Source organism: Dioscorea cayenensis, chromosome 5 (genome assembly GCF_009730915.1).
Source record: "Dioscorea cayenensis subsp. rotundata cultivar TDr96_F1 chromosome 5, TDr96_F1_v2_PseudoChromosome.rev07_lg8_w22 25.fasta, whole genome shotgun sequence".
NCBI lineage: Eukaryota > Viridiplantae > Streptophyta > Magnoliopsida > Dioscoreales > Dioscoreaceae > Dioscorea > Dioscorea cayenensis.
In genome coordinates, this window is record NC_052475.1 from 2,901,771 (window position 1) to 2,924,176 (window position 22,406).

The 22,406-nt window shown below is 37.5% G+C and overlaps 1 protein-coding gene across 3 annotated transcripts; it reads right to left on the reverse strand.

Annotated features, from left to right (window-relative positions):
• Positions 1-648: 648 nt before the first annotated feature.
• LOC120261568 (HIV Tat-specific factor 1 homolog) lies at positions 649-7,527 on the reverse strand. 3 transcript variants are annotated; one of them, XM_039269505.1, is made up of 14 exons: positions 7,408-7,527; positions 7,114-7,221; positions 6,713-6,850; positions 6,383-6,639; positions 5,873-6,061; positions 5,414-5,506; positions 5,186-5,224; positions 3,976-4,065; positions 3,791-3,893; positions 3,624-3,704; positions 2,890-2,966; positions 2,706-2,786; positions 1,569-1,660; positions 649-1,110 (listed from the first exon to the last, which is right to left on the reverse strand). In XM_039269505.1, exons 2-14 carry the CDS (start codon positions 7,217-7,219, stop codon positions 987-989), a joined length of 1,470 nt encoding a protein of 489 aa, XP_039125439.1. In that variant the 5' UTR covers positions 7,220-7,221; positions 7,408-7,527; the 3' UTR covers positions 649-986. The 3 variants fall into 3 exon arrangements, with proteins under 3 accessions (XP_039125439.1, XP_039125438.1, XP_039125440.1); XM_039269504.1 differs by having other exon boundaries at positions 7,380-7,513; XM_039269506.1 differs by having other exon boundaries at positions 7,462-7,480.
• Between the last annotated feature and the right edge of the window lie 14,879 nt (positions 7,528-22,406).

The window sequence follows — 22,406 nt, forward strand, 5'->3', positions numbered from 1 at the left end:
ACCTGTGTCTTGTGTAATTCGGCCATTGAGTCGGCTGACCATCTCTTCTTACATTGTTTAGTTGCTAGAAAGGTGTGGGGGTACTTCGTACATTTACTGCATCTTCCAGATCCTCCCGGGTCTATGCAGGAGATTTGGCGGGGTTGGAGAACCTTGATTCGGGCTAACTTTAGGGAGATAGGGGTCTTAGTCGCTAAGGCTATTGTGTGGAATATTTGGCTAGTTAGAAATGATTGTATCTTTAATGCCAATTGTTTGTCTACGCATGCTCTTGTTTTGAAGATTGACCGTATGTTGATATCTTGGCTCTCTTCAGTTGGCGAAGGTTTGCGAGAGACGATGGAGGATCCTATTGCCTTGCTTCGGCAGAGCACGGAGGCCCTAAGGACCAGTAGAGTGGAGGCTGTCGGTGACCCACTCTCCGGGGTAGATCATGTTCATCTCTCGGGCTAGTCTGTTTGTGTTTTCTGTTGTTGGGCTGAGAATCCTTTGTTGATTCTCATTCGGTGTTGTTAGTTCTGCCACTCCTCGTTGTGTCCAACGGCTGATAATTAAACGGCTATAGATTTTTTATATATGGATGTTTTGCCTATATATATACATTACATTAAAAAATACATATAATAGTCACACAAAGACCCTAACAAATTGGCAAGATGCATAACTACAAATAACTTTTGCTTGACTTGATGCAAACGGTACAAACCTGTTTGGCTCACACTGATTGTTGAATAGTACAAGAGAGAACTATATACCAACGCCTAGGTTATAAGGATATTTGGGGCATAATGTACACTTTAGAGCAAGTATCAGAATTTCCAAAATACATATTGGCAGCCAAAATTTGCTTGAAAATAAATATGATGATCAGTCATCCAACCTTGCATCAGAATTGAAAACGGCAGAACAGCAGAACCATGCTCACTTTGCCGTATTCTTGCAATCAGAATGTTACACAGAATATCTAGGTTTAGCTTTGGTCAATCTCACTCTGCTTCCAGTTCAGCACCGAACTGCTCTAGTCTTGCAGCATCAGCATCATAGTCCCGGATTTGCGCATGGTTTATAGAGCCATCATCCACGCTTGCATGGATCTGCCGGCCACCAAACCTGTCCACACAGGAAGAAAATAATCAGAGGAACAGAATACATGCTAGACAATGACCAAAACAAAAAATTATCAACACAATGCGGAAACACAACAAATTCAAACTGCGAGAGAGTTAGTGTATGATGATAGATTTATATGATTTCTAAAACACAAAGTGTGAACAATTCCATCATTGATATTGAGCAATGCAAGAGTTTCAGTTTTCCGTGAAGCATAAGCAAGAGCTTTGTTGCAGAATACCCTGCTTCTTCACAAGAAAATGAAGACTTAAGAGTCCATTTGCCTTTGTAGATGGGAACTTTAAAAAGATAAAAATAAAAAATAACTCGGATTAGATAATGATATGCAGATGCTAAAACGAATTAGATGGGCAGGGGTGAAATGATCATCTAATGGCAGGAGAGGATTAAACAAATTTATGTCAAATTTAACAATCAGTTAGAACAAAAAACTTTACCATCTTCCATTCATCAATTCAATGCACTTCAAGCCATCTTTACGGTCCTTAAACTTCACCAGTACCACACCTTGTGGATGGTTTTCACAAATCTGCATTCAAATCCAGGAGAGTAAATTAATTATTGATGAATTTAAAAACAGCCGAATACAAGAATAATTTTTCTGTAGGAGATGACATTAGTTTTTCAAACTTAATAACCATCAAGCAAACAGTCCTAACAGATTAAGGTCAAGAGGTTGAAGATCACCATAGAATAACCAACTTACATGAACCACACTGCCACATAAAATATCAATTTTTTTTCAACCAAGATAGTTTCTCCAAATAGGCATAACAATAAATAGATTCTGAGATGATCTTTGCAATACTTTATGGTTCTTGATAAAGTCCACATTCAAGAATCCTACAATAATCTCTACTCTTCACACAAAAGCAGCTTTATTCTGCCTTTCCTATACTGAGAACAACTTTCAAAATAATAATCTTAGTCTATGGCATAAGCTTCTAAACAAAACTGCAGAAAATTTATACATGCTTCCACAAAAATATGCAAAATAGCAGAAGAAAGAGCACCCACAGCGGCAATTGAAATGTGGGGCAGAAAAAAGATCTAATGTAGCAGCAGAAAGTAATGGGGTCATCCTGCATATAATGATAGGCCTAGAATCTAATGCCAACCGGCTTCTCCAACACCCCAATGTCCGCACCTCCATAAGATGACATTTGGTTAGGAGATGCATCAAAAGTAAGAATTATTGCCCTAGTAGGCAACTCACTACATGTATCAAGGGTCAGAATTATAGCCCTTGTAGGCAACTCACTAAATGTATCCAGGGTCAGAATTATATAGCTACTTGTCAAGCATTATTCACATCTCAGCAACACATTCATTTTATGGTGGTGGGAAGCTTAGGCATGCGTGATGGGAGAAGCACCATAGTGTCTCATGATAAACCTGAAAGCCAAACGACCTAAACCAAATTACACAACATACAAACTGATGCAACAACAAAAATCAGCATAAATTACAACCACATCACACTTGTCACAGCCCTGCTTATAAAAGGTTCCATGAAGTTTGAGAATAGCAAAAATGTGGCAACTTTACTAATTAAACTTGTCGCAAATCCATACCTTAATGGAGTCAAGCGGCCCAAGCTTGGCACATTCCTCTCTCACATCTGCCTCCAACTCTGGAAGAAGGCTCTCATCTGCCTGCAAAAGACAAAAATCAACTCATTTGGCATTTTAGGTATCTAGACAACAGAAAATGCTTCAGAGGTTTATGACAAATAACATGTAATCCCAGCAACTATACCCTCAATTCAGCAGGTGTGAACATATGGCGCAAAATGATGGTCGTCGGAATTGACAGTTTTGCATCATCGTGGCCACCTAGACACATATAAACAATATTGCAGACAAATAAATACCAAGGCATTTTAAATTGTGATAATACTGATTAAGTACATAAGAATAAGCAAACGGATAAGCAGAACAGGAAGTTGTTCTACTGTTACACAGCAATGGAAAACCTCAGCAGTAAAAATAAAACGGCAATCAACCTAAACTAATTGAAATTTTCTAGGGCAAACGTCAAGCAGGGTAATCAACCATGTTTCTAGCAATAGAGATCATCATTTAACATCTGAAAAATTGGACCCAAGCGGTAATGACAATAAAACAACATCAAGCAAACAATATAGCATTAGGGGCCATCAGGTATTGAAAAACTGACTAGCTGCCATCAGGAAATCAGCAAAAGTACAGGTTTTTCTAGAAGTGCAAGTGCATGTTTGTTTAAATGTATGACGGATACAATCACAGAATAAAGCATACTATTCCATACAACATATTGGTAAGTAAAATTATATCACACTATATTCAGAAGTGACTTCACATCATTCTCCCGTGATAAGACCAATGGATGTAGATGAATTTAAATAAATAGAAAAAAGAGGAAGTATGATCATAGAAAAGTTACAATTTGATCATTTGCACACACCAGAGGGTAAATTATGATAGAAAATTGAATCTAAAATCAGGACTCACCCCATCCAAGAATTTTATCTTCAACCCTTTTAAGTTTCTTTTTCTTTTTCTTATCCTGCTGCTTTGGTACAAATTTGTCTCCTGTGGACATTGAAAAGGAATTTAGTCCAAGGTTCCCTGTTTCCATGCGTGCAGTTATTACATAATGCAACAGCAAAAGCAATTACCCTTTTGCTCAAATTTCGCTTGGGTTACAGACATGAGGGTCTTCCCACCAGGTCGGAGTGGTGTCCCGTCTAAAAGTTGCACAGCCAGAGCAACAGAGGGTTCCTGAAGTTAAAATAAAATTTATTTCTCTTCAGCAGCAAAGGCTTCAATAAATATCAAACCGTGCCTCCTATCTATAGTCTACCTTAAGATATGTTACAAGTGCATCGCCCTTTACTCTACCAGTTTCCTTATCGACATATATCTTCACTCGAGGCTTCTTGGTTTCAGGATCCTGCAAAGGATGATAATAAGATTTCATAATAGATTTCAGAAACTGAGAATCATGTGAAAAAAAAAAGAACATGCAAAGTTTATCAAAATTAATATACTAAACATTTGATTAAATGAAGATATTAAATCACAATTTAATACATAAAACCGCAGAATAACTATTACTATTAGTACATTCAAACCATAATGTTCGAAAAACAAGACATGCTCGAGAAACCAAACAGAAAATCATGAACAAGAATGAAAGGTTCATCTCTATCTTACGTATGATATTACACTGAAAAGTCTGCAGAAGAGTCTCTTCTTTGCTAGGAATGCAACGGAACAAACATACAAAAAAGGATATAAAGGATTGTATGGCATATACAATCATATCATTCAGGTAAAATACTAAAATTAAGATTCAGAATATTTGATTGTTTTATACTTGAGGAATCTGTAAAGCTCTCGGCCATAATAGGACGGTTAGGACCTCTCATATAATATTCTTTGTTTCATTGTAAAAACTTTTAATATTGAAGCATGCATCACATACTGCTGTTAAGCTACAATAACTTATTCAGACTACAGCAATAGAGAAAGATCCAATAGAGGATTATTAAATCATGTTGGAAGACATGGAATTCCTCACATCTAGATTTGTCCAGGGATGGGAACTGAAATCATCCCAGTTCCAATAAGTTTTTTTCCTTTTTGTGTTTTTGTGATTATTTCCAAAGAAACATCACAATACTCAAGTTTAAAGGAATCTTGTCCAGAAGCTATATACTACAAGTGAGTCAAAAGAAACTTATGTTTCAGAGCAAATACCACTTGTTTAACTTAAAATACTATAAAATTTGTTTCTGTTGACAATTGCCAAACTTTGAATCATACATTGCATTTTTTTGAATCAGTGAAAAAGCTAGCTATAAGGAGGAGAGCAACAAATTCAAGATAACAAAAAGCTTGACCACCATACTGCCTTCAGGGATTCCAATGACCACAAATTTTGGTTCTAGAACTAGTACAAGTTGATGGTTCAGATAAACCTGATCCAGACATCTGCCATGCCCAGATGTAAAATCTACTCAAGATGAAATTCATGAAAACTGAAATATGTTTGCAGAGTTATGTAGCACCTCCTTTATAATGCCGCACTTGGAAAATACCTCCACCACCTGCAAATATGTACAAAATCAATATCTGTACAGGATAATGCATGCTAAAACATAACAAAAGGCTTGGTAGAACTAAGTTCTCTTCAGGAACTTTATATCTAAGAGTGTGCAACTTCCAGTAGAGGACAGTGCAACCTAAAATGAATAACCGCAACAGAAGAGCATGAATAAGCAGTAATCTAAACTTACCTCCTCTGCAGTAACATCATCAGGCAACCCCAACACATAGACATGAGTATTAATCTTTAGGTCAAACCAAGTATCAGGAGGTTTGTTTGCTTCCTGTAAAGCATCACATCGTAACTGTTAGTATCTTACCTGAAAAAGCATACCTACATAAACAAGAACCCAAACACCTGCACTTCTATCTATTCAGATCAGCTGCATAAAAAAAACCAAGAGGCTATTCTTACTGTTATAGTACACAGATAGGTGGAAACAAATATTAACCAAATTTCTTGGAAATCCACAGGCTGAGAATTTCTCCTAACACCCTAGCGGACCTAGCCAACTTATTCTTTCTTTCCTAGACTATGCTCTAGCAATAATAGCAAAGCAAAGACCACATTCCAGCGGGAGTTAAAAGAGAACAAGAAATCAGAAGCATATATCTGTCTGCCAAAAAGTAGACAAAAAGTAACTGCAGACCTTTTTTTCAGTTGGTTTATCAGGTAACTTCCTCTTCCCCTCGGATTTTGTTTCCACCTGCTCCACAGTAGTTTTCGGCTCTTCAACTGCAGTCGTCTCTGTAGGTGCCAGAGTAGGAAATACCTCTTCCTCAACTGAATAAGTCATCTCTTCAAGTCCATAATCTTGACCTTTACCATTTAGATTATCCTTAATGCAAAATCGAATAGCTTAGACAGTTGTCTCACTTATGTATGCATAAACAGTATTTTCAAGGAAATGGCATGACATAAAAATAATAGCTATTAGTACGTTTCACACCCCTAGGAACAAGGGCAAGTAAAGTAGGATAGAAACCAGAAACTCTAGGATGTAAACATAAAGTAAACAAATTATTTAAAAAACACCAATTCTACATCAGAATGTAATGCAGAAATCTAGGAAAGAGTATTTCAACAATGAAATGCATGGAAAACAGCTGACAATGCCAAGGCAACCATTCCTTTCAAGGTATTGAGCTGAGACACATACTTGAGGAACCCACGCCCTAAGACCACGATCCCATTTATAAGTAGTTCCATCGTCATCAGTGAATTCTTCTTCGCCATCTGGAGGTGTCGCTGGCCGATTATCAAGACCGGTGTCTGCTTCCTCCAGTACACTCTCTTCCTGTTGAACAGAGCCTAAGCCACTTATTACAGTCCCCTTTTTCAAAGCTGCAGCCGCAGCCTCGGCCTCCTTGACCTCCTTCTCCCACTTTGTGAAATCATCATCATTATCAGTTGCATCTGCGAAAGAAACACTATATTCAAGTCCAATGGAAACAGCAACATCAAACATAGCCCAAGATGCCATCTTTACCTCTGATAGAAGAGCTGCTAGCTTTCTGGACGGAGATCACTGTACTTAATTCTGGTATTGAGGATAATGGCAGCCAATCACTCCTCCCGTCGGCCCAAAGAAAGGTGCTCTCAGAGATGTAACCACTCAAGAAATGGTCTGTAAAATTGAAGGCAATACAAAAATCTTCAAGTTGTGTTTTTTCTTGATGGAAACTAGAACAAAAGAAAAAAAAAAAAAACATAAAATTCCATTAATACAGAATCCATCTCATTCCATTCAAACAACAATTAAAAAAAAAACTCCTTTTTTTCTGTTTCATTCTAGGTTTCTTTTCTTTCATTCTATCTTCCCCCATTGTTTCAGAATCAAATCAATAGAAGAGGAGTGCAACCACCAAAATTAAGATTACTAGAGCTAACCTTGCAACTCAGAGATCGCATAGGGACCAAGAGATTCTTGATTATCCCCAAGTATATACCATCCGGCCTCTGCGACTGCTCCATAATCAACACCACTGCTCTCCATTCCTGAAATTGATAGAAAATTAGAAAAAAAAAAAAACAAAGAAAAGAAAAGAAAAGAAAAGATCCCAAATCCCTCTGATTCCCGAGAATGGGAAACGAATCAATGATAAAAATCACATAAAATTAAAGAAGAAAATTACTAAACCCTAACTCAAACTTACAAATTCGGCGATTATTCGATAAAATTACCACAAATTCAGAAATTATCCGCCTAAAAAACTGAGAAATCGAGAAGAATGATACGTAATTCGAAGAGCGATCGAAAGAGACACCCGAAACTTGGCGAGCCGCCAAAACCCTATGGAGGGGTATTCCCGTCAATTCATACAGTTAGACACGTTATGCAATCTTCACCGTTTGTGCGATCCGTTTGTGCATATCACAAAGCAGTCTGAACGTTCTTGGACACAGAAGAACTCTAGAAAAACCAGGGTCCATTTGATACGTAATATTTTAAGGGAGCACATGCCAACTTATATTATTACTAATTTGATTTATAAATAAACTGATAGTATTGGATAAATGGTTGCTTGAGTTCTGCACAACTTGTTAATTTTTTTTGTACCACTAAAAGCACTATATAAAATTTCAATCGAAGTACATGAAAACTTAAAGACCTTGTTACTTTATTTAAAATTAAAAATTACATTAATATATTTAAAAGGGGATTAAGTTTACTAGGTAATTAGATTTTTTTTTTTTTGTTTCGGTTGAATGAAGATGAGATTTATTTTTTAAGTGCGTAGATCACTGTGATTGCATTATTTATTTATTTGTTTGTTTGTTTTTTATTAGGATTTTAATGGGAGTTTGTTGGTTGTGGATTGAAGGTTTTTTAAAATTGTGTTTTGTTTGGATCAAATTTTTGGATTTTAAACAACAAATATTGTGTTGAATGTTATTATAATATAAAACAAATATAACCATCTCAAAAAAAATATAAAACAAATATAAAATAGTAAAAAATCATTATAATAAATTTTCAAATTTTAGTTCTATATTTTTGTAAATCAAATACCAAACAGCACAAAAAATTTTGTGTTGTCCAATAAACATCAAACATACAATAGCACAAACACTTATATTGTACTTCAACCATTTGTTACTATTTTTAGTACCGCTTGTGTTATTCTTATGAATGAATCAAATAGACTCCAAAAGAATTTCAGCCCATTTGCTAGCAAGAAAGGCATTTTTTTTTATTCATAAATTAAAAAACAATTTTTTAATAAAATTATCTCTTATCTATTTCCTTTAAAAAAAATAAATTTCTAAATTATCCCTCGATTATTCAAAATCTGTCATTTGTGTTCTCTTATTATAATTTTAACCTCTTCGGTCCCTTATTTTATCATTTTGGACAATCTTAGTTCACCATGTAACGGAAGTTTTTTTTTTTTGCCGTGTGACTTTGTTGATGTGGTTTTTCCTATAATGAGAAATAATTAAAAAATAATAAATAATAAAGAAATATTACAATACCTCAAAATAAGGATGAAATCGAATGAATCAATGTTTTAAAAATAGGACCGGACCTGGTTAGGCAACCGGTTCACGGTCTAACCGATTGAATAGGTCGATTCAACCGGATTTAATATTTTTCAAATAAATAAATTTTAAAAATTAAAAATAAAATAAAATAAGTAAAAAATAATTTAAAAAATAAGGAAAAAATTAAAAAAAAATACAAAATACATATTACAAAGTTATATTGCCTTTATAAGGTCACAAAGTGTTAACTCTATATAAAATTGATTTTTTTTTCAATATACAAATATACAAGATACAACCATACAACAAATATTCAAAAATAAAGAATTAAATAAAATATAAATATACAACAACAAAAACAACAATAAAAAATAAGGAATAAAATAAAACACAAGTATATAATATATTGTTTTTTGTTTTTGTTTTTGGAAAGGGTTTAATTTTAAAATTTTAAAATAAAAAAAAGCATATGGTCTGGTTGAACCGGCCGGTTCGGTTACTTAGTGTTTAGTGTGACTAACCGAACTGGTTTACTAGTCGGTTCCCGGTTGAACCAGTCGGTCCGGTCCGGTTTTTAAAACATTGGAATGGATCCGAATCCATGATAGTAATTTTCACACCCTTTCTCTAAATACCCAACACCCTATACCCCTTTCTAGATGGCTAGGAAGCTTCACCACTAACCTCGATGATGGCAGTGAAGCTCCCCCACCGATTTCATTATCACAATAATCTCATTACATGGTAATTGTCAGCGCCTCTCGATCGACACCACAATCACACCATGCGGCGCTTGACATGCCACCAAGAGTCAAGCCAGCCTACCGAAGGTTAAGGTTGAAAAGCAGGCCTAATACAAGCAACAAGTATGCTATCAAGTAAATCTAGTCATACAAGCATGCAAGCATCATAAGAGATATCACAAAAAACCAAGTATTAGAGAGAACAATGAAACTCTTTATCAAATGAGAAGATTACAACCATGACCAAGACTTACAACCAAGAGTTCATCCAACCTCCCCAAACAAGGAGAATAAGAGACCTTATATAGGAAATCTCATAGAAAGGATAAGGACACCAAGACTCCATCATATGGATGAGATTAAGTCAGCTGTCTTGTCAAAACAAGCACAGTGCTACAGTGCCAACAAACACAACACTGTTCCAGCCCTCACCAGGATCATGTTACAGTGCTGCCCAACGATACTGTTCACCCAGCCAGCTATGTCCCAGTATTCCCCTAGTCGTTGCGTCCTCCAGCCTCGACAGTGCCACAAGCTAGCCCAACCACGCCGATACCTATTGGTATCAGTCTAGCTATCGGCAAAGTCTCTCGGTAACGGCGAAGTGCCTCTCTTCGTTACCCAACATCAGCGCATGAAGCCCCCATAAATCGGCTAACTATTGGGCACTAGCCTCTGTCATAATGTGCCCACCCGCGGCATCTCGGTCATGTGCATGCACTCACAGTCATGCACACGCACCACATAGTCTTGGAAATATGGTCTAGCGGGCAATTATGCCCACTATCGGTCACAACTCTCGCTCACACGCCCATGTGCGTTGTCGGGTCCGCGTGGTTATGCGCCCATGTGCATATGCCTAACTCGACACCACTCAATCAGGCCACACCGGCTCTCTCCGTCACCTTCCCGCGACCAAGGCAAGTTGTCATCCTGGATGATATAAGCTTCATATCATTTAGTAACCATAAGTAAGGGACCAAACCCTTACAAACCACCCCAACTTGTTGAAACTGACGTCCTCGTCGGACCCAACCTCGTCAAGAAGTCTTGCACCAACTCCTCGAATTTCCAAAAAGTAGTATCACGTTCCAAACTTACCTCCGATGCTGGCAAGTCTTTCCACTGCACAAGAAAGAAAACACGACGATTCTTCTTACTTTGGCCTTCGATATTCTAGTCTAAGATCTCCTCAGCCCTACGAGTGAACTCCGTCCGCACCATCAATGAGCTCGACTCGCATCCACCCGTGCTGGATCAGTGGGGTCTTCATGGCATAGCTTCAATAAACTGATCTGAAAAGTCGGATGAAGCTTCAGCCGATCGGGAAGATCTAAACAATAGGTAACGTTGCCAACCTATTGGATAATCAGAAATGGTCGGTCATACCGTACAATCAACCCCTTATGCACATCCTTCCGATGCAACTTATTCCACATCCGTGGAGTGACCTTTAACCAAACCCGGTCCCCAACCTAAAATTCCAAGGGACGTATTCCTTGGTCTGCATACTTCTTCATGCGGCTAGCTGCCTTGGCGAGACTATCCCGAGCACTCTCCATCATCTTTTGCCGATCAAGGGCAAAGTGATAAGCAGCGGGGCACTTTCCTCCGATCCTCCTCTTAGCCATCTCCGAAGTGGTAATGGGTTGGTACCCATAAGCAAGCTCAAAAAGGCTCTTCTCCCTCGAAGAAGATCGATGGAGGTTGTAACTGAACTAGGCTACGTCGAGTAGGTCCGGCCTATTCTTCTGTGAGGGAGAGATATAGTGTCGAAGAAATTACTCTAACAAAGCATTGATATGTTTTATCTGTCCTCAATCTGAGGATGATTGGCAGTCGAGAACTTCAACTATGTGCCCAACAACCCAAACAAGATTGTCCAAAACCGCCCGGTGAAGCATGCATCTCTATCGCTCACAATGTCCTCCGGTACACCAAAGTGTTTCACCACATGCCTTAGAAACAGTTCAGCTACCTTTTCAACTATACATGTCGCTAGAGTGGGTACAAATACAGCATACTTAGTTAATCGATCCACGAGCACCATATCAGAAGACATATCATTCACCTTCAAAAACCCAAAAATGAAATCTATAGACGCAGAAGCCCATGGTCACTCTGGAATCGATAGCAGTTGAAGAAGACCAACTTCTCGTTTTGTTTCAGACTTGTCTTATTGGCACACAGAGCATGTATTTATATATGCTTCTATGTCATTGCCATATCCAGCCAATAAAAGTGACACGAGACCAGGGCCGTCATACGCTCACGGCTGGGATGTCCAGCCCATGGAACATCATGATGCTCCTTAAGGAGATCCTGCCGAAGTCGAACACTCTTCTGCACAAAGAGTCGAGCGCCCTTGGCATAGAGAAGACCATCTTCAAGCCAGTATTTGCGCACAACTCCTTTAATCTCCCTAATTCGAGTTTGCATATCATTCTCCACCTGAGAAAGAGCAGCTACATAACCCACAACCTGCCGGCGACTTAACGAATCGGCAACCAGATTGTCACGCCCCGACCCGCGGGCCCACGGGACGCGACAATCGCCGCAGCAATCCCAAGGAGGGATACCCCGCCACTCAACCCTCAGGATGCCGCAAGGCTAGTCAATACACCTGGAGTTCAACAATAGTACTAATAACAACAACAACAACGACGATGACAACAACAACAACAACAACAGTAGGATACAGAAAATACAGAGGTTCACAAAATACACAGGGAAACAACCCTAACAACAGTAGGAAATGGTAATACACAAAAGTTTAATAGTATTTAAATACTAAACCATGCAACAAGTTTTCTACACACTAGTGGATCCATAGGTCTTATAATATGTACCATAACAACAATAACATATATGAACCGAAGGAAATACAACAGAAGATAAAACAAAAGCAAATGCCCAGTACGCTGCCACACAGTCACACCTACTACCTGCAACAGACTGGGAGGAAGAAAGAGAGATGAGTAACTAAAGTTACTCAGTGAGGGAAGGTTAGCACAACCTTAGCAGAAAAATACAGCAACAATAAAAATAATAATAAATCATCAAAATACATGCTTTACCAAAATAATACTAGTTTAGAAACTTTAACATGCATTATAGAAGTTTTTATAAGAAGTAAAACAACATAATAATACCAAGAAAACCCTTTTTACCCCAACTAGGGTTTACAACACAAAAATTATAAAACATGGTTTTGAAATAAACATAATACCCAACACTCACCCAACATAACATGGTCTAGAAAACTCTCTAAACCTTCGCCGTGGCCATGGCTAGGTTCAGAGCCGCCAAGGTACTCACGCCCTTGACGTTGACCCATCAGTTCACCGGTTGGTGACTCCGGCTACCCGATGAATATCCAGTCAGGGCTCTACACTCCCACCTGAACTGGCCCTCGTAGTAATCAACCGGTCAAACGCCACCTCAACAGGCTGGCCGTGGAGACCGCCTACTGCAGTAGTATATCACCAAAACAAATCACCACAATAAACATAACTCCACTCGGAGAACAATATCCATCCAAAATCATAAATCAAGAATACCTCGGCCATTTGCACGAGAACAAGATAAACAAATAAGCAAAGCCCAAACTTTTAATACAAAATAATTTGCAAGTCCCAACACAAGAATCAACATGGAAATCCTTTCCTCTCAACAATTCAAAATTTGTTTCAAGCCTAGGATTTCACCAAATCAAATATTTTCACAACAAATCTCAAGTTTCCTACAAAATAAGAATTTCACAAACTCATGGATACATATGTCAATCACAATTCCCACGATAACAAATCATATGCCGAACAAGACATCCATGATTTGTCTCAACAATAATTATCATTCACCAAATTGCCAAACAAGTATAAATCAATAAAACTTACTTAAAACATGATATGCATATATATATATACAGCTATTGGCATTCTTCTAATAAAGCTATGCTAAATACTTCCACTCACCGGATCGGCAATTTGTCTTCCTCGCAAGCTACTCCTCGGCTAAGTCTTTGCCTCGAGCCAAGACTTCTTCTCCTTGCCAAAACATAACAAAACACAACAAAATTTAGCAAAAAAACAAAACAAACAAGAAAAACCCTAAGTTTTCTAACAAACAACCCTAATTCGATCATAGGATTAGCTCAAAACTAGGTTTAAAGATTACCAATGAATTCCTAGGGGTTTTAGCTTCGATCTAATCCAAAGAAATCAAAGAAACAACTAAATATTGCCTGTGCTACAGTAACCTCGAAATTGCTACAGTAAAACCGCCCCTTAAACTAAGATTTTCTCCAAATTTACAACACCAATACAAGAAATTTCATCACAAGCATTCTCACACAAGATCAACAAGTCAATGGCTTCAATTTAAGCCTATAAACAAGCAAATCCATGGAGAAATTCTAGGTTTTAAAAAGAAAACTAAAACAAGGAAAATACAAGAATAAATACGGTATAAAACCATAAATACAGTAACAGACCTCTACCAAACCAGGCTTCTACAGGAACATGTTGCTACAGAACCGGTCTGCTACAGGATCAGGCTGCTACAGTATTGGGCTGAAAATCTATAGAAATGGGTTATAGCAATCTACAGTAAGCCCTTGTTATAACACAGATTGTGTCTCCCTGCTTATACTGCCAAAGCTCTTGCCATCTAGCTTGTCACGCAAACAGCTTCTTTTGAGCAGTAAAGAAAGTATTAACTACATTATTAGTTTTGACAAGGAACTTAGTTCCCAATAGATAAACTCTCGATACCTGAAAGCAATAAACAACGACGAGCATCTCCCGCTCATGCGCCGAATACCGTTGCTCCACATCTTTGAGCTTCTAACTCTCAAAAGACACTAGATGCATGTTCTGAACTAGAACTCCACCAAAAGCCTTGTCGGATGCATTAGTGTGAAACTTGAATGGTTCATCAAAGCTTGAAAGAGCTAAAACTGGTTCACTCGAGATCGCAGTCTTAATTTTGTCAAAAGCCGATTGTTGCCGTTCGGCCCAACCGTATGGCTGGTCCATCCTCAATAAATCATTAAGCGGCACCACATTTCTCGAATATCCCTCGATAAAACAACAATAATAGTTGGCTAAGCCAAGAAAAGAACGTAACTGGGTGACCTTGGTTAATGCCGGCCAATCCAAGATTACCTCTACTTTAGCCCGGTCCATCCAAACTTCACCTCGAGAAATAACATGCTCTATGAACTTAATTTCCTCTTGAGCATATTGGCATCTCTCCAACTTGAGATATAATTGGTGTTGTCGAAGTTTTAATAGCACAAACTAAAAATGGGTGATGTGAACCACTAAGGATTCACTAAAAACCACCACATCATCCAAATAAACAACCACAAAAGAATCAAGATACTAAGAAAACACTTAATTCATTAACTGACAAAACATCGCAGGGGCTTTGGTCAAGCTAAAAGGCATTATAAGGAACTCAAAATAACCATAAAAACTAACACAAATCGTCTTGGTCTAATCTCCTTCATCAATCCTCACTTACCAATAGCCCGAACTAAGGCCTAACTTGGAAAAATAAGCAACTTTCGCCAACCGATCGAACAAGTCTTGAATTAGGGGCATTGGGTAATTGTTCTTGATTGTGACCTTGTTCAACTCTTGATAGTCCACACAAAACCGAAGAGAGCTATCATGCATTCTTTGGAACAATACTAGAGCACCAAACGGAGCCTTAGAAGCCTAAATGAAACCGCTATCCAAAAGATCGGTGAGTTGATGACGCAACTCAGTCAACTCCAATGGAGCCATCTGATAAGGAGCTTGGGCCGGCGGTTTGCAGCCTGGTACCAGTTCAATTTGGTGATTAATTGCCCGACGAGGAGAAAGTTCGCAAGGCAATTCCGGGGGCATGACGTCTGAAAATTCTTCCAAGATATCCCATACATCCGGCGGAATATCATACACCAAATCATCTGGAATTTCCAATAAAGAAGCAACAAAAGTTGGTTCACCATTCTTCAACTCATGAGCCAACTGATGAGCAGAGAGCATCATATCCTTGCTCTTCTTCTCAATCGAGGCACTTGCCACAAAATAAGAGGACTTACCATCCATAATAAGCAAGCTGCCTAAGTGGGGGACAATGGCAAACTTGATGGTCTTCAAGAATTATGTCTGAAGAATCAACTCAAAATCATCAATTGTAACGACAAGCAAATCAGTTTTCCCTTGCCACTCGCCAAGCTGGATCGGTACATCCACTACTCTCCCGGCAACCGGCCTAGCTTGAGAATTGATTGCCTTCACCCGGCTAGCATGTTCACTGGCACGTAAACCCAACTGAGTGCCTATCCATTCATTGATGAAGCTGTACATCGCTCCTGTATCCACCATTCCTTGTATGGCCCTGCCATTCAAGGTTAAGTCCACGTAAAGAAGAGAAGTGGAGGAATTAGCTTTAATAGACCTCAAAGCACCCAACAATTGCAATAAATTCACTCTTTTCGGCACTTCTGAGTCGTTTCTCGCTTCAGTTATCAACGCGGCCAAATTTTCACCCTTCGGACAGTCTCTGGCTCGCTATGACCCGTCATAAATAAAACACCCCATCGTCTTGGTGTTACTCAGGGTACCTGTTGCTATCCCATCATTGTTAGTCTTGTCATAATTGGCCTGGCCAGCATAAGGTTTCCTCTGAAATCCCCTTCCGGCCTTCTTCTCTACTGGTTTCTTTTCCTTGGAAATAGACTTCGCCTTCTCGCCATCATTCCCGAGAGAAGATCTCAAGTCCATCAACGCTTCTGTTGTGATAATCTCCAACGCAAGGTCTTTCGCTCCTTGTCGCCGAATCTCGATTTGCGCCTAGTTCTGCAAGCCTGTGAGGAAGTTAAACAACTTGTCCTCCTCCGACATGTCGCAGATGTCCAACATCAACAATGAGAACTCCTTAACAGAGTCACGAATTGTGCCCGTGTGCTTCAGTTTCTTTAGAGCCGTGCAAGCCACCCACGCGGTATTTCCGAGCAAGAATTGTTCTTGCAATTCTTTCTTCAACTCTTTCCAAGAAGTAGAAGTGGTTCGGCCTGCCTGAACGTCATCCTCTTCCCGTATGCGCCACCACAACTTGGCATCACCAGTGAGGTACATGCCAACTAACGGATTTTGTTCCGAATCCGGCACCTTAACAGCTTTGAAGTATTAATCAACATCCCAAAGGAAGTTTTCCAATGTCTTCGCACTCCGAACTCCATCGAAGGAAGAAGGGTCAAGGATGTTTACGCGCGCGGACACTTCCCGCGTCACAGTTGGCGTAGCACTACCCACTTGAAGCTGAGTTATGTCAAGAGTTATAGACTGCACATTCTCCGAGAGGGTATCTATCTTTACTTAACTCTCCTTCCAGCTACTTACCAGATCCTCAATCCGTTGAGTCATAGAGTTTGGTAGATCATCGACATGCCCGATGACTTGCTTCACCCGCTCCAAACTCAATTCATGTCACACCCACCCCTTCTACCGAGGTAAATATGACACCATCAGTTAAAAATTCCTTTTTAACTGGAAACCTGACACCTCTCAGAAACCAAATCAAACTTACTGATCACAATTTACAACTTTACACCAATTATATGTTTTAAATACATAAATATAACAAACATAATAACCCAAATTTGCGGGTACAACCGCTACAAGATTACAACACCAATAACAAGAAAGAAATAAAGGGGGAAACCCACTGCAGTCCTGGACTCAACCCTGACTAGCTCTATAGTCGAACAGTGATCTACTAAGGTCCTTCTCCTGTAACTACAGCACATTCAGTTGGTCGATAGTGGCTCAATAATTTCAATTAATTTAAAAGTAATATACATAAAGCATATAAAGATCAATTTCTCAAATAATTTTCCCAACTTTCACATATACCAGAATTTTAGAAAAAATACAACTTTAAAGAGCTTTTGGAACTGAAATTCAACAGAAATCAACATCAATTCGATTTTCTCATAAAACAAAAATTTTGTGAGGGACTGCCCTCCTAAGAGCGACAGCTAGCTTCGCCCCCTCATCACAATTCAAAATAACATGAATCTCAAATTCGAAATAAAGCAATACCCAACACTCACCCAGCATAACATGGTCAAAAAACCTCTCTAACCTTCGTCGTGGCCGCGGCTAGGTTCAGAGCCATCAAGGAACTCATGTCCTTAACTTTAACCCATCGGTTTACCGGTCGGTGACCCCGGCTACCTGATGAATATTCAGTCAGGGCACTACGCTCCCACCTGAACTGGCCCTCGTAATAATCAGCCGGTCAACAAGCCACCTCAACAGACTGACCGTGGAGACCGCCTACTGCAGTAGAATATCACCAGAACAAATCACCACAATAAACATAACTCCACTCGGAGTACAATATCCATCCATAATCATAAATCAATAATACCTCGGCCATTTACACGAGGACAAGATCAACACATAAGAAAGCCCAAACATTTAATACAAAATAATTTGCAAGTCCCAACACAAGAAGCAACATGGAAATCCTTTCTTTTTAACAATTCAAAATTTGTTTCAAGCCTAGAATTTCACCAAATCAAAGATTTCCACAACAAATCTCAAGTTTCATACAAAATAAGGATTTCACAAACTCATGGATACATATATCAATAACAATTTCCACGATAACAAATCAAAAGCCAAATGAGACATCCAAGATTTTCTCAATAAGAACTATCATTCACCAAAATACCAAACAAGTATAAATCACTAAAACTTACTTGAAACATGATATGCATATATATATATATAGTTATTGGCATTCTTCTAACAAAGCTATGCTAAATAATTCCACTCACAATGCCGATAAAACATTTTTTTTATATGCTCACATGGTTTCACAAATCATTCCAAATCAAAGCATATATACCCATCAAAAATAAATACATGAATTGAATAATTAAATCATATATACATGTATTTTTACTATTTAAAAATACATATAATTATATAAAATAATGTGTATCAATACGATCGTCATGGAACATCAACAGTAAATGGTTATAAATATATTTCAACAGTATATGCAATTAGACATAATAAAATAAAATAATTAAACCATCATTTCCAGCATACTAGCCATTAAATAATTATTTCAAAATAATAATAATTATCCAATAATTTAAATAATAGTCACTATCAACTCACCTGATCTTCCTTCGGTTTCTTGCTAGACCTGGAATTTCCTCCCAAGCCTAATCAACACCTAGCAGGATAACATAATAAAAATAAATAATTATGACAACTAAAAACATAATTGAACCCAACAGAAAATACATGAAATCAATAACCGACTCTCTAATTGGCCCACTCACTCCAATCGGTTCAAACCTGACCTTGCATAATCAAACTGGTCTCCAATTGCACTTAAGCCAACTCAATTTGGACTAGGCCATTCTGAACCAACCTCAATTCCACTGAACCGAGCTCAAATTCACTGAACCAAACTCAATTTCACTGAACCAGGTTTAATTAAACCAACCAGCCTTGAGCCAACTCAATTCTTATACAAAATATATTGAACCAACTTGGTTTAGCCCAAAACCCTTAGCCCAAAATCCAAACCAAACCCAAATCAACTTCAACCAATTTAATTTAACCAAACCATTCAAGTCCAACCACACTCAACTTGATTTGATCAAGCCCAACACAACCAAATCAAACCCAACTCAATCAATTCAATTCAACTCAACCAAATCAATTCTAACTTGGTTTGATCCAACCAAATCAATTTGGCTAAATCCAACCAATTCCAATTCAACCATAATCATTAACACCTTAATCATCATCATCATCAACTTAATTAACCAAACCAAACCCTAATCTCGGTGCTACAGTAATGATACAGTAAAACCGAAAATCTCATCCTCTATTCAAGCTAGATTCATCATGAATACAAGGTTTTCTAAAACAACTTGAACCAACAATCATCTATAACCATTAAACATGTTTTTCCTGCTCAAATCCATCATCTTCATCAAATCCATCAAATACACATATATACATGCATACATACACTCATTCATCAAAAATACACCAACAAAACTCTTACCAAGTAAAAACATCCCTCCGGCGAACTCCCTCTGGCGATCTCCAATCCTACACCTCAAATCTCCCATTTTTCTCCTCATTTCTTCATATTTTTTTTCTCTCACGGGTTACTATAGCAGATGAAGGGAGAAGAAGATGAACAAACCATCAAAATCTAGATTTTTCTCCAACTTAAGTTTTCAGCCGAAATTTATTTTTAGTCCCTCAAAATATAATTTCTTACAAAACAGTACAGAAAAACTCACCAATGGTCCCTAAATTATGAAATATTATTCTCAAACAGTCCTTTCAAATTATCCAATGGTCCCTGGATTATAACACAATATTTCAAACAGATCCCTTCTATCTTACCTTCCAGTCCTTGGTTTCTAGAAACATTTTATATCAATCCTTTTTCTATTACTCTTTAACCCAAAATCTTTTAAAAATTTTACATTTAGGTCCTTAATTTTTTTCCACTGGGGTTTCTCAACAAGATTACTCTGTAGAAAAATCTTACTACCACTCTAGTAATACCCTGAATATATTTTCCAACAGTTATCCACAGGTTCAGGTTATTACACTTCAAGTCAGTCAAGCCGATCTTTAATGCTAGCAACCGCCATCACCTAGGGTCCAAGAGCTTACAACCAAGAGATAGTTCTGATACCAACTGTCGCGGCCTCTCGATCAACACCACGATCACACAGTGTGGTGCTTGACACGCCACCAAGCGTCAAGCCAGCCTACCGAAGGTTAGAGTTAAAAAACAACCCTAATAAAAGCAACAAGTATGCTATGAAGTAAACCTAGTCATACAAGCATACAAGCGTCACAAGAGACATCACAAGAAACCAAGTATAAAAGAGAACAATGAAACTCTCTATCAAATGAGAAGATTACAACCATGGCCAAAACTTACAATCAAGAGTTCATCCAACCTTCCCAAACAAAGGGAATGAGAGACCTTATATATGAAATCCCATAGAAAGGATAAGGACACTAAGGCTCCATCCTATGTCTAAGATTGAGTCAGCTGTCTTGTCAAAACAAGCACAATGCTACAATGCCAACAAACACAATACTATTCCAGCCCTCACCAGGATCGTGCTACAGTGCCACCCAACGATACTATTCACCCGGCCAACCAAGTCATGGTATTTTCCTAGCTGATGCTCCCTCCATCCTCAGTAGCGCCACACGCTAGCCCAATCACGTCAATACCTATCAGTACCGATCTTGCTATCGGCAAAGTGTCTCGGTAACGGACGAGTGCCCCTCTCAGTAACCAACATCAGCCCATTAAGCCCCCATAAATCGGCTAAGTGTCAGACACTCGCCTCCATCATAATGCGCCCCACCCGCGCCATCTTGGTCATGTGCATACCCGCACAGTCACGTACACACACCACATAGTCTCGGCAACATGGTCTAGCGTGCAATTGCACCCACTATTGGTCACAACTTCGGCTACGCACCCATGTGCGCTGCCTGGTTCGCGCGGCTGTACGCCCGCGCGCATATGCTTGACTGGACACCACTCGATCAGGTCACACAGGCTCGCCCCTTCGTCCTCCAGCGACCAAGACAAAGTGTCATCCTGGATGATATAAGTATTATATCGGATAATAACCGTACGTAAAGGACCAAACCCTTAGGTGGTGTTTAGTTCGCGGTAATGTGAAAACATTACCGGGATTTGATGGTAATGTGTTCAGATTACCATGTTTGATTACTGTAGCAGTGATAATGTTAATGGTGATGCGACATTACCAATAGTGAAATATTACCAAATAAGATGGTAATGTGATTACCACCAAAATAGGTGTCCATCCAGATTACCAAGTTGGTGGTAATGTGTAATGTTTTTTTTTCCAATTATGCCCCCATTTATTTAATTTAATTCCTTATTACACTCCATAGTTTTTATTTTCCCTTATTATTTTTTATATTATAACTTAATTATTTATTTATCTAAATATTTTAAATTAAGTTTTTCGAATTTTTATTCGTAGGGGAATTTTGGTAAATACAAAGATATTTTAAAAAATTGTGAAAAAATAAATTTTGATATTATAATTTAATTATTTATTTATTTAAATACTTTAAATTATTTTTTTCAAATTTTTATACATAGGGGTATTTCGGTAAATACACAGGTATTTTAAAAATTGTAAAAAAATAATTTTTAATATTATAATTTATTTATTTATTTATTTAAATACTTTATATTATATTTTTCAAAATTTTATACATAGGGGTATTTTGGTAAATACAAAGGTATTTTAAAAAATTGTGAAAAATAATTTTGATATTATAATTTAATTATTTATTTATCTAAATATTTTAAATTAATTTTTTCAAATTTTTATACATAGTGGTATTTTGGTAAATACAAAGATATTTTAAAAAATTGTAAAAAAATAATTTTTGATATTATAATTTAATTATTTATTTATCTAAATACTTTAAATTAAGTTTTTCAAATTTTTATATGAAGTGGTATTTTGGTAAATACAAAGGTATTTTTAAAAATAATTTTGATATTATAATTTAATTATTTATTTATCTTAATACTTTTAAATTATATTTTTTAAAATTTTATACTTCGGTATTATGGAAAATACAAAGGTATTTAAAAAAATTATAAAAAAATTATTTTAATATTATAATTTAATTATTTATTTATTTAAATACTATAAATTATATTTTGCAAAATTTTATTTCTGAGATGATTACCATGACTAACCAAACATTATAATAAAAGATTACCAGTAATATAAATTCTCAACCAAACATGGTAATCTCACATTACCATAACATTCCCGATCATATTACCATGGTAATATATATTATTATTGTGAACCAAACGCCCCTTATGGTA

Excerpts from the sequence above, each read along its gene's own strand:
- LOC120261568 (XM_039269505.1), bottom strand. The coding sequence starts at position 7,219 with ATGGAGAGCAGTGGTGTTGATTATGGAGCAGTCGCAGAGGCCGGATGG. Across the intron at positions 5,507-5,872 it reads ATAAACCAACTGAAAAAAAG|GAAGCAAACAAACCTCCTGA; the intron begins GTCTGCAGTTAC and ends GATGCTTTACAG. Across the intron at positions 2,967-3,623 it reads AGATAAAATTCTTGGATGGG|GTGGCCACGATGATGCAAAA; the intron begins GTGAGTCCTGAT and ends ATATGTGTCTAG.